Source organism: Pteropus vampyrus, unplaced genomic scaffold (assembly GCF_000151845.1).
Source record: "Pteropus vampyrus isolate Shadow unplaced genomic scaffold, Pvam_2.0 Scaffold584, whole genome shotgun sequence".
Taxonomy (NCBI): Eukaryota; Metazoa; Chordata; class Mammalia; order Chiroptera; family Pteropodidae; genus Pteropus; species Pteropus vampyrus.
Genome location: NW_011889365.1, coordinates 348,820 through 364,704, shown reverse-complemented (window position 1 = coordinate 364,704; position 15,885 = coordinate 348,820). Strand labels below are relative to the sequence as shown.

Sequence of the window (15,885 nt, the reverse complement as noted above, 5' to 3'; positions counted from 1 at the left end):
TATATATATAACTTTAAAGCTTATAAAGTCATGTGAGTTTTAAGTACTAAGGACAAATTGTTGTAGTTAAGAAATACTCATATTCTGCTTCTCTGTCTCAAATGTTTTATGCTTATCATTTACTCAGATCAATTTGCAAATCTTAGCTCTTCTGATATGCACATAGAATTTAAATTACTTAGCTATTAAATTCAGTTTAAAAGACATTTTGGAGACAAAGGATAAATTTCCAATATTTGAGCACAAAAGAAAAACTCGTCTTGTAAATTTTTTTCAATAAAATGCCCATACAGAAAATATCTTAGCTTTGCCCTACAGAATCTAACCAATTTCTTCTTCTTCTTCTTTTTTTTTAAATGAGTGAATGAAAAGTTTCTTTATTAGAAATTTGGTTAGGTTTTTATCACCCTGTAAGTCTTGGGCAATATTATGTGATGTCCCATGAGTGAAATATTTCTAAGGTAGAAAGATAGTCAGCCCAATTCAATTACTACAAATTATGTCTTTCGACAGATAATATATAGGAAGATCAATTAACTACCTTAGTTTTTTATTACTGAGCTGTTGAAGTATGCTTTTTATTATAATTTTTTTTCCAAACCAAGATTATTTAAAGATAGAGACTGTTGATACTTTTGTTAATAGACACACAGACACATATGTTACCTATATAATTTCTGTCTTTTAGTATATAGTCTTATCTTGTTCATCAGTTATATTTTTTTCCTTTTATTTTTAACTATGCTTAGAACATTATGGGGATGAATTATTCTATACTTAGTCTCAACTATAAACGGAACAGGAACTTGGAAGGTTTGTGAGACTTGACCTTAGAGAAAGATGAAAGGACACATGAGACCTTCAGTGTCTAGTTCTGCATGTGAGGAAGTCATCACTTCATCCTAACAACAAGTGAAAAACTAGACAGACTGAAAATCAACAATTCTTGGATCCGAAAGAGAAATGGGGATACAGGGCAAACTAGTGACCCTAAAATTGAAAAGTCACACAAGTGAATACTGGGAGTCACGGCGTACCTAGAGCAGACTCATGAGTGGAAACCATTGCTGGAGCAGGGGAACCTGGACTGTAATTGATGAATTGCTGGAGGCTCAATGTGGACAAATCTGAGAGTTAAAAATTCTGGAGGGACACAATCATAGGGGGCCTCCCACTTTTTTTTTTTTTTTTTACCTCCCGGAGCTTGAGCAGGTTCACACATTAAATATTGGCGAAAAACCACTCATGCTTCTGGCAGAGAGAGGAGAAAATTAATCATTAAACACACACACACACACACACACACACACACACACACACACACACACCCAGAGCATTCTGTTGTTAACAAGGCCTGCCCTTAGGAGAAACTAGTTAACCGTATCCTAACCTGCTGGGGTGCTATTGGAGCCTAACCGACTTGAGATAAGGGGAATACCTATCTCCAGTCAGCTCTAGCTTTCCTTGTAGGAGAAGGGACGTATCCTTTTTAATAAATGGAGAGGTAGTTCATGTCCATGAATAGGAAGACTCGATATTGTGAAGAAGTCAGTTCTTCCCAATTTGTCCTGTGTATTCAATGCAATCCCAATGAAAATCCCAGCAAGTTATTTTTTGGATTTTGACAAATTGATTCTAAAGTTAAATAGAGAGGCAAAAGACCTAGAATAGTCAATGCATTATTGAAGAAAAACAAAGTTAGAGGACTGCCATTATCCAAATTTAAGACTTACTATAAAGCTGCAGTAATTGAGTCAGTGCGCTGTTGGCAAAATAATAGACAAATGGATCAATGGAACAGAGAGCCCAGAAATAGACTCAAATAAATATAGTCAACTTATTTTTGAGAAAGGAGCAAAGGCAATACAATGGAACAAAAATAGTCTTTTAAGCATGGTACTGGAACAAGCCAAAAAAAAAAAAAAAAAAAAGGTGGTTTAGACTGGACCTTAAACTCTCCACAAAAATGACTGAAAATGGACAGCAGATCTAAATGTAAAATACAAAATTATAAAACTCTGAGAAGACAACATAGGATTAAACCTACAATACCAAAGGTACAATTCATTAAAGAAATATTTGATAAGCTGGACTTCATTAAAATTAAAAACTTATACTTTGCAAAAGGCAATGTTAGAATAAGAAGGCAAGCCATAGACTGGGAGAAAATATTTGTAAAAGACACATATGATAAAGGGCTGTTACCCAGTGTATACAAAGAACTCTTAAAAACCAACAAGAAATCAGACCAATTAAAAAAATGGGCTCAGGATCTTAATAGGCATCTATCTCACCAAAGAAGATATACAGATGACAAATAATTATATGTAAAGACATTCCATATCATAAGTCACCCAGGAAATGCAAATTAAAACAACAATGAAATATCACTGTATACCTATTAAAATGGACAAGACTCAGAATACTGACAACATGAAGTGCTGGTGAGGATGTGTAGCAGTGACAGAATTCTCATTCATTGCTGGTGGGAATGCAAAATGGTACAGACACTTTGGAAGACACTTTGGCAGTTTCTCACAAAATTAAACATATTCTTACCATATGATCCAACAATCATGCTCCTTGGTATTTACCCAAAGGAGCTGCAAACTTATGTTCACAAAAAATGTACGCATGGATGTTTATTGCAGTTTTATTAATAATTGCCCCAAACCAAGGTATCCTTCAGTAGGTGAATGAATAAATAAACTGTAGTATCTCCAGATAATGAATATTATTCAGCACTGAAAAGAAATGAGCTATCAAGCCATGAAAAGCCATGGGAAATGAATTATCAAGCTATGAAAAGATCTTAAATGCCTATTACTGTAGTAAGAGAAGACGACCTGAAAAAGGCTACATACTCTGATTCCAACTATATCATGTTCTGGAAAAGACAGAACTTTGGAGACAGAAAAAAAGTTCAGTGGTCACCAGTGGTAGGGTTGGGGGAGGGATGAATAGATGGAGCAGAGGATTTTTAGGGCAGTGAAAATGCTTTGTTTGATACTGTAATGGTGGATCCACACCATTATACATTTGTCCAAAGCCATAGAATATACGACTCCAAGAGTGAACCCTAATGTAAACTGAACTTTGGGTGATTATGATGTCTGATGTAGGTTTATCGATTGTGACAAAATATACCACTGTGGTTGGGGGTGGGACGTGCTGATAATGGGGGAGGCTATGTAAGTGTGGGGGCAGGGGGCATGTAGACAGTCTCCATACTTTCCTCTAAATATTTATGGGAACCTAAAACTGCTCTAAAAAAGGTTATAAAAAAAAAAATCGAAACAAGACAGCACATATAGCCTGGGAGAAAAAGATATCTGAAATAATTATCTCTCAGGATATTTTTCCTAAATATTTCCATGTTATAATACTGCTCCAAAGTAGATTTATTTTCTTTTCTATTTTACTCAGAAAAAAAATATTTTATATGAGACACATGCATGATAAAAGTAAGCCATACATTTTCCATTCTCCATCATCTCCTTTTGACTCCACCTTAAGAAAAAAAAAAATCAGGTTCTCCTATTAAAATGCCTGCAGGCACCTGCAGGCATTTACTTTCAGAGAGTACTAACACCCACTTTTCCAAATAATTTTGTTTAATGTCTTTATTTTCTGCTTAACCTAGGTTTTTTTTTTTTTTTCTGCTATAACTTTCACATGTCTCTGTGTGTTACAGATGTAAAGAGTAGAATAAAGGTAACACATTTGTAATGCGCAGGACCTGGCAGTAGAAACAAGGGCATTGCCATTTGCTATAGCCTAAGAGGAGGAGGTTTTGCTGAAAGGAGTTATTTGTCAATTCTGGTATATTGACCAAGCAGGGACCCATGGGCAGAGGGGCAGGAGGAACGATGTGGGGGAATGAGATGCTTATCCATAATGGTGTGGACCAGCAACTGGTATGCATATCTTGGATTGAACTGGATGGTGATCTCTCAGGTACCCTTCGACTTGAATGATTTGTCCTTTGAGGAGGCAAAAATGCATTTCGATAGTGATGTTTTATATATTAAGATGATAATATTATGCTTCAAATTTGGCTTTTTCTTATAGTCACTTCCCCTTATGACGAATGATAGGTATTTGCAAGGTACTCAGCGCTGAATGAGGGTTGGCAATTTTTTCTCTGTAATCATCTTTTTTTATAAATGTTAACATTAGGCTAAACTACTTGAGTCATTTATTCATTCACTAAATCTTTATTGAGCACCTGTTGTATGCTTGGCCTGTGCCAGATGCTGATAAAATAAACACCTGATGGGGTATGAGGTAAAGAACACACAAGTAAGAAATTTACTCAGTGAAATAGTCACCCAGTGAGTGGAGGACTTCATAAGGACTTACTTTAGTTTATCCTATAAGTTTAAATATTCAGAGATGCCAGACTTTATGGCAGCTTGTCTTGGGAAAGATAGATCTAATTTGGAAAGTTCGTTGTAAAATATTTTAAAAGCATTTTCTATTTTTACTTGTCACTTTCATTTCAAAACTGCTCCATTGAGGGGAAAATGTTGCCTTAAAAACCTTTTTAAAGTTTTTAGGAGTAACAGGTTATTAAGAAAATCATAATCATTTTGTATGCTGTATATATAGTCTTGGGAGCCCTATTGTACTACTTTCAAAACTTTATAACTTATTTTCACTTTTACTGTTACTTGCCTCTCCCCTGATTATGAATGTCTATTTTTTATACCTGGTAGCATCTTTGTACTTTTCTTCTTTTAGTCTAGATATTTTTCATACCTACTATTCCTGGGCTATACTATCACCTTTAATTAGTGGTTGTTTTCCTATGTTGCATGCTTCACGATAAACCTTAGCTATTTAAAATTGGAAGCCTCGTGTTGGTGAAGATCTAATTAATTATTAGACCTTCCTTTACTACTGTTTTTCAAACAAATTTATGTAAAATGATGGCTACTAATTTTAAATTTTCAGTTGGTAATTGAATTAGTTATAATTATGTACTTCTCGTGATAAGCTTCTCTTTAACTCAGTTTGTTGTAACAATATTGTATCTATATTCGTGTGGATGTGTGTGTGTGTATATTCTGTTTTAAATTTTATAGATAAGGGATACATTATTTTGATATTTTGACTATCTTCTCAAAAGAAACATCATGACAGCTTTCCTGTCATGTGATGCGTTAGATTTTGCTGCTTACTGTTATAAGGATAATATATTTTTAAACTAAAGGGGTTTCATATCCAAAATAATTATCTATAAATACATTTCAGATATGGCTATTTTTTGTAAGTTAGACAGTAGTTTTCTACCTTTAATGCAATATGAATTTCCTAGAGATCTTATTAAGATGCAAATTCTGGATTCAGTAGGTCTGGGTTATTGTCAAACTCCTAAATGAAGCCAGACTGCTGGTACCAGTAGTTGTCGCCTGTTCTATTTTGTGGGGAGAGTTTTCTCAGGAAGTCTTGTTTCAATAATTGCTGAGATCACCTATCTCACTCAAATGCCCTCCTAGCTGGTGTATCTTGCTGTGAAGACAGAGGCCAGGTTGGTGATTCCTTTGTCATTTTTCATGCCTGTAAAGTCTTTGGTTTATTTTATTATGCGTATCTGTTATGCCGTTAAAATAATTTAAATGAATTATTTAGTATCTCCTTTTTTGCATATAAGTATATCCTGGGTTCACGTACTCTTCCAGTGTTTTCATCCCAAATAAATTTAAGCAATCTGCTAATTCAAATTGCATTCACACCCGTTATTTTGAGAGCCTTTCCTGGGACTCCTTAAACTAGTGTCTGTTTTGTGATTATCTTTTTTTATGTTAGATAAAGTCTGCTCAGTTTTTCAGTAGTTGTGGGGGGAGAAGGTGAGAGAAATGTCTCAGGGAGTGTGAATGGTGGAACAGGCTTTACCTTCATTTCTAAAACAGAAGGGGAGCCTGGGGCATGGAAAGGTTAGCGTCTGTCCAGGTGGGATGGAGCATGTGTGGAAGTCCTATTGCTCTCCTGTTTTAAAGGAAGCAAAGGGCAACATTCTTTGCCCCAATATTCTCTCTCCTCAGATACTGGAATAGAACTGAACTGACTAGAGGAATCTAGCTAATTATATCATCTCTTGGTTGTCTTTTTTTTTTTTTTTTTGGTAACAGCTTTCTTGACATGGAATTCACATACTTTTGGCAGTTCTCTGTCTCTACTCTTGAGTTTTCTTGGTTCTCGTTATGTATTTTGACTATAACATTTGTCATTTTGCATTAAGGATACTTTAGGATCAACATTAGGTAGAATGAACATGACCTCTGAAATCAGATAGTATCTGAAGTCATCTATTGATACCAGACTTTTAACTCCATGTGGCTCCGTGTCTACCCTAACCTGACTCATTTCCTCACCCTTTCTCAAGACTGCCACCCTCATTCTTTCTTCTATATCACCTGGAACATGCTCTATCATGTTCAGAAACTCTGTCCTGAAGGTTTCCGAATGCTTCCTTTGTCTTCTTGCTCTAACTGGTATCTGCCTCCTGAGGGCAGGGCTTCCTGTCCTCCCAAGTGGTGGCTGGTTTTTCTCATGTCTTGAGTACCCCAGGGTCCAGAGAAACAGAATATCTTTCTTGCTTCCCTTGCTGCTTTTAGACCAGTAGAAAGGGGCAAATAATTCAAACAAGTTATTCATATAAGAGAAACCATGAATAGTGAATGAACTGACCACTTTGGAGAGCCATTTGTCAATATGCAAAATAATTCAAGATGCACAGTCTTATAATTCAGCAATTTCACTTATAGGAATTTGTACTTTCTAAAGCAGCAAAAGTCAAAGTGGGGGTCCCCAGGGTCCTTTCAGGGAATTTATAAAGTGAACGCTTTTTAAACAGTAATATTAAGACATTATTTGCCTTTTAAAATCCCATTCTCTCACTCGTATACAGTAGAGTTTTCCAAAAGCTACATGGCATCTGATTATTCAACAGATTGAAATCAGAAACATAAATGAGAATCTGGCTGCCGTCTGTTAAGCCAGACATTAAAGAGATTTGCAAAAATGTAAAACAGTGCCATTCTCCTCACTAACTTATTCTTGTTTCAGAAAATATAGTTTTTTTTCCATAAAAACATGCTATTTATGTCAACATGTAATGGATTGTGATTTTTTAATGAATTAATAAGTATTTAAAAAATGTATTAGTTTAAATCTCTAAGACAGTAAATACTGATAGATATAACTCACATAAATAAAACCTCTTTGGGATCCTTCAGTAATTTTTGTTTGGACTAAGATCTAATAGTTTTGAAAATCAGTGCACAGTACAAGTATTCATTTATTTATAATATGTAGTAAAACATTGCAATCAACCCTAATGCTCATCAGTATGGATACACTATCAATTTTATCAGTATGGAATGATAAAGTATTGATATCTTTATACACACGTACATACATATATACACATATTCATACATAATTATACATGAATCAGTATATATTTGTTCCTTACCTCATATGTCAAATAAAATGATTTTTTTGAGAATGTAAGTATAGTTCTAAATACTTAATAAAATTAAGTGCAAACTTTATTAAGAATTAGATATTAATTCATATTATTTCAGATCTGTTGACCTTAACTTTAAAAGGCAGAAATAAAAGTGACAACATAAGCTGCTCCATTTGACTAGAACGTACGATTAACAGCATCCGTTGGACTTAGTATCCGTTGGACTTAGTATGCTAGGATATAGAACAACTTCAGTATTTTATTTATCGAGCATTGTACTGTGTGTTTGTTGACAAGGAGGAAACAGCATTTTGTTATATTTTTGTTTTATACTTTTATATGCTGTATGATATTTATACTAGGAATACTTACATTTTTTAAAAGGTATCTGATTTCAGTCCTTAGAGAGAAATTAGATTTTTTCTTCTTCCTCATTTTTTATAAATTTTCGATTTCGAGAAGATTTAGGGAAATGGAATCCATCTCCTTGCTTATCAGAGTTGTGTTATCAGACTAGGCCGAAGAGGTTTCTTGCTTAGAAAGGCAGATGTTGTTGCTAGAACAAATCCCTCTCCAGCAGTTCATTTTAGTCACAGCTTTCTTCAGTCCACTCATGTGTGTTCTGCCTAAAAAACACCTGGAAGTCACTAGTTTTCAATTGTTCGCCGTTAGAGTGACCTACATCACACGATGTCCACTTTCGTAGAGACATATTATATAATGAGGGAAGTATAAATCTGTGCTCTTGTAAAAACATTAGATTTTCTCACTTATAATAGACGTTATTTTGCATAAAGCAAACAGAATGTTAGGAGTCATATTGCCTTTTAATATTCTTGAAGATGTAAGTCTTCTCTGATTTTAATTTCTACAGATGAAACTTTCATAAACGTTTTTAACTTCTCGAATCAGACCACTTTGAAGTTAATCATTCTGATCAAATTAAAAATAATAATAGAAACTACAAAGAATATAGATTAAGCAGTAAAACAATTCTGATGCTAGTCAAAATTTGAAATTAGAGCCAAGAATTATGGGTGCCGTTTATTAAACGGTACTAGTGAATTGTCTGTGTGCCTGGGTAGAGACGACCAGGTTTGGGGCCAATGTGGATTTTGCTGTTTGAGTGGCTAAAGAAGAGGTAATACTCAGCAGCCTCAGTTTTAAGTCTGTGCTCGATGCTTTGTTTGACACTGTGTTAGCAGGCACTTTACATAGATTATCTCATACAGTCCACCCAACGGGTTTATGAGTAGTCACTTACTCCCGTTTCAAAGAGGAGGAAATTAGGCTAAGAGAGGTTACGAGGTTACACTGCAGGTAGAGAGTGGGCTTCGTGTTTCAGTCCATTGGGGCTGCCATAACAAAATGTCACAGACCAAGTAGCTTGTAAACCACAGTTCATTCCTCACAGTTTGCAAGGTGAGTAGTCCATGGTCAAGTACCAGCATAGTCACATTCTGGTGGCATCCCTCCTCCTGGTCTTGCTGTGAACTCGTGTGGTGGGAGGGGCTCCTGAGCTCTGCAGGGTCTCTTTTAAGAACACTAATCTCATTGCATGAAGGTTCCACGCTCATGACTAAGCACCTCCCAAAGGCCTCACTTCTTAATACTATCACCTTTAGGGGTTAGGATTTCAACATGCAAATTTGGGGGGACACATGCACACCGTAGCTCTTGGACTGCAGATTTAGAACTCCAAACTGCTAAAACATCTTCCCTCTTAGGTATGGGGTCTTCCTTTTTGCCTAGAACAGCCCTACCATCCTCTCCTATGCTTTCTTTATTTATCAGAAAGTGACTTTTCCTTCTTCTGAACTTGGGTTTTATAGTCTGTGTCACTTCTCTCCAGCCAAAGTTTTATATTGTAGCTCATTCTGCAAGTGTGTGTGTTGCTCTGCCCTCTTCTATTGTGAGCTCCCATGTGGAAAAAAAAAAAAGAGAAGAGTACGTGAATACGCATTCATATAACAGGTGCAAGGGTCTGTGTATTGCATGAAATCAAGTGAATTATAGAGCTTCTTATTCTTTATCTGCTTGGTCTATGAATTTGTGAAAAAGCCTTTATATCTTTTATAGTAATAGATAATACTTATATGGCACCTACTGTATTCCAGGCACTATTTTGAGGGCCTTACATGTATTAACTTATTGTGTATTGGTCATTTTTTTCCTTAGACCTGTTACTTGCAATTTATCTATTTTGAGACTGGGTGCATTTTTTACTAGGTACCTAACACGTGGTGATTGGAGTCTTTTATCATTACTTATTCACCTTTATCTCTAATTACATCTTTAAACTTAAAGTCTTTTTTTCTTCTTCTGATATTGATATAGTTATACAGACTTTTTTTTTCGAATTATTTGGCTCATATATTCTTTTCATTTTTATATCCTTTTTTCTTTTGCTTTTTATCCAGTTTTATCTAAGAGTGGTGGTACAGTATAATGGTTAAAAAGCAAGAACTGCAGGGCTAGATTGCTTGGGTTTGAGTTGTTGCCTGGGGTGTTTATATCTGGCAGCTACAATTCTATACTTGGAGGTAGGAGGCATTTTGACTTTGCTTTATTTAAGCTTTTAACCTCTTCCCATGTTTTATGCCCAATATCTTATCCTGCTCTCCCAGGATTGAGGTACCTGGTATATTTAAGTTCTGATTCTCTATAAAATTCTGTTCTTACCCTTTCAGTATCACCTGCCATGTGCGCTTTCTGGTGTGTTTCCTTAGTTAGTTTGCACTATTCCATCTACTTTTCTTTGTCTTTTGAAAATGTATTGAAGTATCTCCAAAAGTGGGTATATAAGACTGCTTACTTATAGGACTGTTTGAAGTTGAGTGTGAGTAAATAGATGTAAGCAACTTGGAATAGTACCTGGCACATTGGAAATGCTTAGAAAGATTTTTCTTGTTTTGTCATTGATGTTCTGAAGATATTCACCGTCCTGTTTATTGTTACTATTAATTTGTCATCAGATTTATTTTTATTTTATAATTCAAGTTTTTCTCCAGTTCTGCATTTTTCTTATTCGAGCGATTTGGAGAAACATAACTTTGGAGCATCCCAATTCAGCATGCCTGAAGTAGTATTTGATTTTAATGGAATTTAAATATCATTTCCATAATTAAATTATATGATAAGTTAACACTTATAAAATTTTGTATTTGAAGGTTATAGGATACTTTCAGCTAGTTGATGAACTGGATTCTGAATTTCATATCAAAAGGTTTAAATCCCAATGAAGTGTTTTTTTTTGTCTTAATGGGAATTTTTGTATTTTAAATAAATTTATGCAAAAAAGAACATTAGTGGTGGTAATGGTCATACAGTATGTGAACGTATTTAATGCCACTTGTTAAAAAATGAAATTCAACAGAATAAATTTGAAGATATTATTGATCCTCTCCTATGCTTTCTTTATTTATCAGAAAGTGACTTTTCCTTCTTCTGAACTTGGGTTTTATAGTCTGTGTCACTTCTCTCCAGCCAAAGTTTTATATTGTAGCTCATTCTGCAAGTGTGTGTGTTGCTCTGCCCTCTTCTATTGTGAGCTCCCATGTGGAAAAAAAAAAAAAAGAGAAGAGTACGTGAATACGCATTCATATAACAGATGCAAGGGTCTGTGTATTGCATGAAATCAAGTGAATTATAGAGCTTCTTATTCTTTATCTGCTTGGTCTATGAATTTGTGAAAAAGCCTTTATATCTTTTATAGTAATAGATAATACTTATATGGCACCTACTGTATTCCAGGCACTATTTTGAGGGCCTTACATGTATTAACTTATTGTGTATTGGTCATTTTTTTCCTTAGACCTGTTACTTGCAATTTATCTATTTTGAGACTGGGTGCATTTTTTACTAGGTACCTAACACGTGGTGATTGGAGTCTTTTATCATTACTTATTCACCTTTATCTCTAATTACATCTTTAAACTTAAAGTCTTTTTTTCTTCTTCTGATATTGATATAGTTATACAGACTTTTTTTTTCGAATTATTTGGCTCATATATTCTTTTCATTTTTATATCCTTTTTTCTTTTGCTTTTTATCCAGTTTTATCTAAGAGTGGTGGTACAGTATAATGGTTAAAAAGCAAGAACTGCAGGGCTAGATTGCTTGGGTTTGAGTTGTTGCCTGGGGTGTTTATATCTGGCAGCTACAATTCTATACTTGGAGGTAGGAGGCATTTTGACTTTGCTTTATTTAAGCTTTTAACCTCTTCCCATGTTTTATGCCCAATATCTTATCCTGCTCTCCCAGGATTGAGGTACCTGGTATATTTAAGTTCTGATTCTCTATAAAATTCTGTTCTTACCCTTTCAGTATCACCTGCCATGTGCGCTTTCTGGTGTGTTTCCTTAGTTAGTTTGCACTATTCCATCTACTTTTCTTTGTCTTTTGAAAATGTATTGAAGTATCTCCAAAAGTGGGTATATAAGACTGCTTACTTATAGGACTGTTTGAAGTTGAGTGTGAGTAAATAGATGTAAGCAACTTGGAATAGTACCTGGCACATCGGAAATGCTTAGAAAGATTTTTCTTGTTTTGTCATTGATGTTCTGAAGATATTCACCGTCCTGTTTATTGTTACTATTAATTTGTCATCAGATTTATTTTTATTTTATAATTCAAGTTTTTCTCCAGTTCTGCATTTTTCTTATTCGAGCGATTTGGAGAAACATAACTTTGGAGCATCCCAATTCAGCATGCCTGAAGTAGTATTTGATTTTAATGGAATTTAAATATCATTTCCATAATTAAATTATATGATAAGTTAACACTTATAAAATTTTGTATTTGAAGGTTATAAGATACTTTCAGCTAGTTGATGAACTGGATTCTGAATTTCATATCAAAAGGTTTAAATCCCAATGAAGTGTTTTTTTTTGTCTTAATGGGAATTTTTGTATTTTAAATAAATTTATGCAAAAAAGAACATTAGTGGTGGTAATGGTCATACAGTATGTGAACGTATTTAATGCCACTTGTTAAAAAATGAAATTCAATGGAATAAATTTGAAGATATTATTGCCTTTATTCAATGATTCATGAACTGGCAGCATCCAATCTAGTAGATAGAAAGGAGCTCCAAGGAGCTATAAAATCAAAGACTTTTCTAGGCAGAAGGAAACAGGAACAAGGAAGCTGTGGTAGGTGGAAAAGTAGGTTCGTTATTGCAGGTCACTTTCCTTTGGTGATGGCTGGAGTCTGTCATGCAGATTACCCAACAAGTACTGATCACACAATTTCTAATGGACATTAGACATTGGAGTAGCTGAAACTGTAATTACGTCTTTGTTTGATGATGTGGAGCTTAGCATAAATGACTTCATTTTGGCCCTTGAATTGTGTTTTTAACACACCGATCTGTACACTTAAAAATGGTTAAAGTGGTAAATTTTATGTTATGTATATTTCATCACAATTAAAAAACAGACATTAGTTATTATGTACATGTCTCACGTTGAAGGTAAAGAATGTTCATCAGTATTAAATCTAGTCTTACAGGACCATACAAATGGAGCGAGCAGAACATGTTGGCATCAATATGTTGATTTGTGTTTTTGTTTTTCAATCATATATGGTTCTCATTTCATAATGTGAAATTTATTTTTTTAACAGGAAGGAAAAGCTGATGCGATGCTCTCAGTGCCGAGTTGCCAAATACTGCAGTGCTAAGTGCCAGGTAAGAATGTTCAGCTGTACATAGTGACTCCCTCAGGTTCTCTGATGCTTAGATTTGTCCTCCATTATGCCTGTCGACATACTTCCATTTCTACACCATCTTTGATTTATTTTAACTTGTTACTTACCTTCAGTTTTGAAATAATACATGTGTATGGTAAAAAAATACAAATACATATTTAATATATGTAAAGTTATATGTATATATTTTATATATCACAAAAGAAAAGTAAATGTTTACTCTTCTCCATGTTCTTGTCCTCCTGACCTCAATCCTATTTCCCAGATTTCTTAAAACCCCTGATTTCTTGTGTGTTTTCACAGCATTTTCTATTTTCTTGTGCAAACATATTCATATGTCTATATCCTTTGTTTAAAAAAAAATATACAGATTATTTTGGCACAAATTCTTGTATACTTTTGTTTTTCACTTAATAATCTATCTAGAGGAATTTTTTGTATCATCCCTCTTATTCCATTATATGAATGCACCACAATCATACTTTCCCTGGTAGTGAATGCTTCAGTATTTTCCAATATTTCATATTGCCATTAATGTACCACGTATCTTTTCTGCACATTTTGCATACTTCTGCAAATTAATTGTATGATAATTTCTTCTCAGTTGTATCGATTATTAAAAGGATATATGCATTTTGAATTTTTAAAGCTAATGCAAAATTGGCTTCCAAGAGTTTGAGTTAATTTACAACTGACAGTCTGTGAGAGTACTGCTGTTAATATCATTGAAATTCTTTAAAGGGTGTATAATTAACATTCAACATGACCTTTTCTTCTAACCTTCTGATTAATCATCTAATAAGAAATGTAATTATGCTCTAATGAATTGTGTCATAATAAAAAGTCTAATTGGAGGTTTTCTGTCTATGTCATTGCCCGCTCTCCCACCTTCCATCCCTTTGTTTTTTATTTTGGGGTGTGTGTGTGTGCGTGTGTGTGTGTGCGCGCGCATGTGCACATGTCATTGCCCGCCCCCCCACCTTCCATCCCTTTGTTTTTTATTTTGGGGTGTGTGTGTGCATGTGTGTGTGTGTGTGTGTGCGCGTGCATGTGTGTGCACACGCGTGCACATGCACCACTCCCATCAAAGTCCTTCTTTTCCATCTTTTAAATCTAGGTCCTGTTTATCTGAGGGATTTTCTGCTATCTCACTTTCTCTCTTGAAAGTAATTTCTCCAAGGTACAAATAGCATGAGTGATTTTAATAGAAAAGAAAACAAATCATGCAAAACAGTCAGAGCACCCAAGTTTTAATAACACTACCATTAGCTAGTTAAATTATCCTAGAGAAAACACTTAAAATTTCTGGGCCTTGGTTTTCTAATCTGTACCACTAATAAGAGCTAATACTTATTGGACATCTACTATGTGCCAGACACTATTTTATTCTATTTACTCTTACAAAAATCTTGAGAGGGCTAGGCACTATTATTATGCTTGTTTCACTAATAAAGAAACTGAATGGTAATGATATGGAGTGGCAAATGACTTGCCAGACATCCTGTAGCTAGTAGGTTCTGCGGTTCAGGAAATGAACCCAGGTAGTCAGAATTCAGACTTCTAATTTCTCATCTAAGCCTAAGTTTGTTCTTGCTCTAACATTCTGATTAGGTGTAGTTTCCCTTTTTCTATTGTATTCTCTCCCTACCCCTTCCAGATTTTGTTTTATTTTTAATAAAGATTCACTCTGTCCCCAAGGAACATGAAACAAAAAATACAAAAATAGAAGGTTAGGAGTAATGCTTTCTTAATAAAATAGGGAATGTGAAAAATAATTGAATTATTTTTACCCCATTTTGTAAACCAAAAATTCTGTCTAAGTTATAAAGATACCTAATTTATGTAAGATCACTAGCAATAATAATAACAAATAATAATAGCAATAATAATAACAAATAAGAAAATAAATGAAAAGAAACCTAGTCTTTTTCTCTACAATACATTCTAGAAAGACTGCTTTAGGGTGATGTTTTAGCTAATTTATTCATGTGAAACAGAGCTTTGTGTTTCGGAGACCTTCGAGCTAAGACTACATACAGAATCTACGATTTAATGTATTTCTTGACACAAACCTCGTAGATGAACTTTCTTTCTATTTTCCATGACCTGAACATTTACTTTTATTTTCCCCCGTTTTTATGAATGATTTTTCTCCCATGCTTACTTTCTCCTTTTGTAGTACAGGGGCAAAAAACCAAACTCATTATCTGATTAGATTGAGCAGAGGGAGTGTGGTGGGTGGATATGTCATTTTGATTCATTGTAGTGCTTGTATTTTTGCCACATATATTAGCTGTTTACTGTAGCATCAATAATAATATCACCATTAGATATACTGTAGAAGGTAATGGGAAAATACCTAGTACGATGAAAGATATCGTTTATAACACCAGCTAGTGCATATGCTTATATGTGTGTGGGGGTTGGGGTGTGTGTGTAGAGGTGGGATTGGGAGTCAAAGACTGGCCAGAACATATGCATTTAAACTGCTCTGTTTAACTCAACCTTAAGGTGCAACATTAAATATTGTAATTATTGCGGATACCTACAAAGCAGCACATAATTAAATTGACAAACTGGACTATAAACAGTAATGAACAGGAGGCTAAAGAACTTGGAGTGGAAATTGATATTGAAGATGTGAATTTGTAGCATAAAATCTATAATATGTTTACCCTAGGGGGACATAACTTTGCTTC

The 15,885-nt window shown here is 34.5% G+C and overlaps 1 protein-coding gene across 1 annotated transcript in view; it reads left to right on the top strand.

Annotated features, from left to right (window-relative positions):
- LOC105308524 (histone-lysine N-methyltransferase SMYD3-like) overlaps window positions 1–15,885 on the top strand; it is a 446,229-nt gene that overhangs the window by 97,280 nt on the left and 333,064 nt on the right. The window contains exon 2 of the mRNA XM_011384522.2: window positions 13,103–13,166. Within this exon, the coding sequence (XP_011382824.1) occupies window positions 13,103–13,166 (64 nt within the window). The remainder of the gene's footprint in view (window positions 1–13,102; window positions 13,167–15,885) is intronic.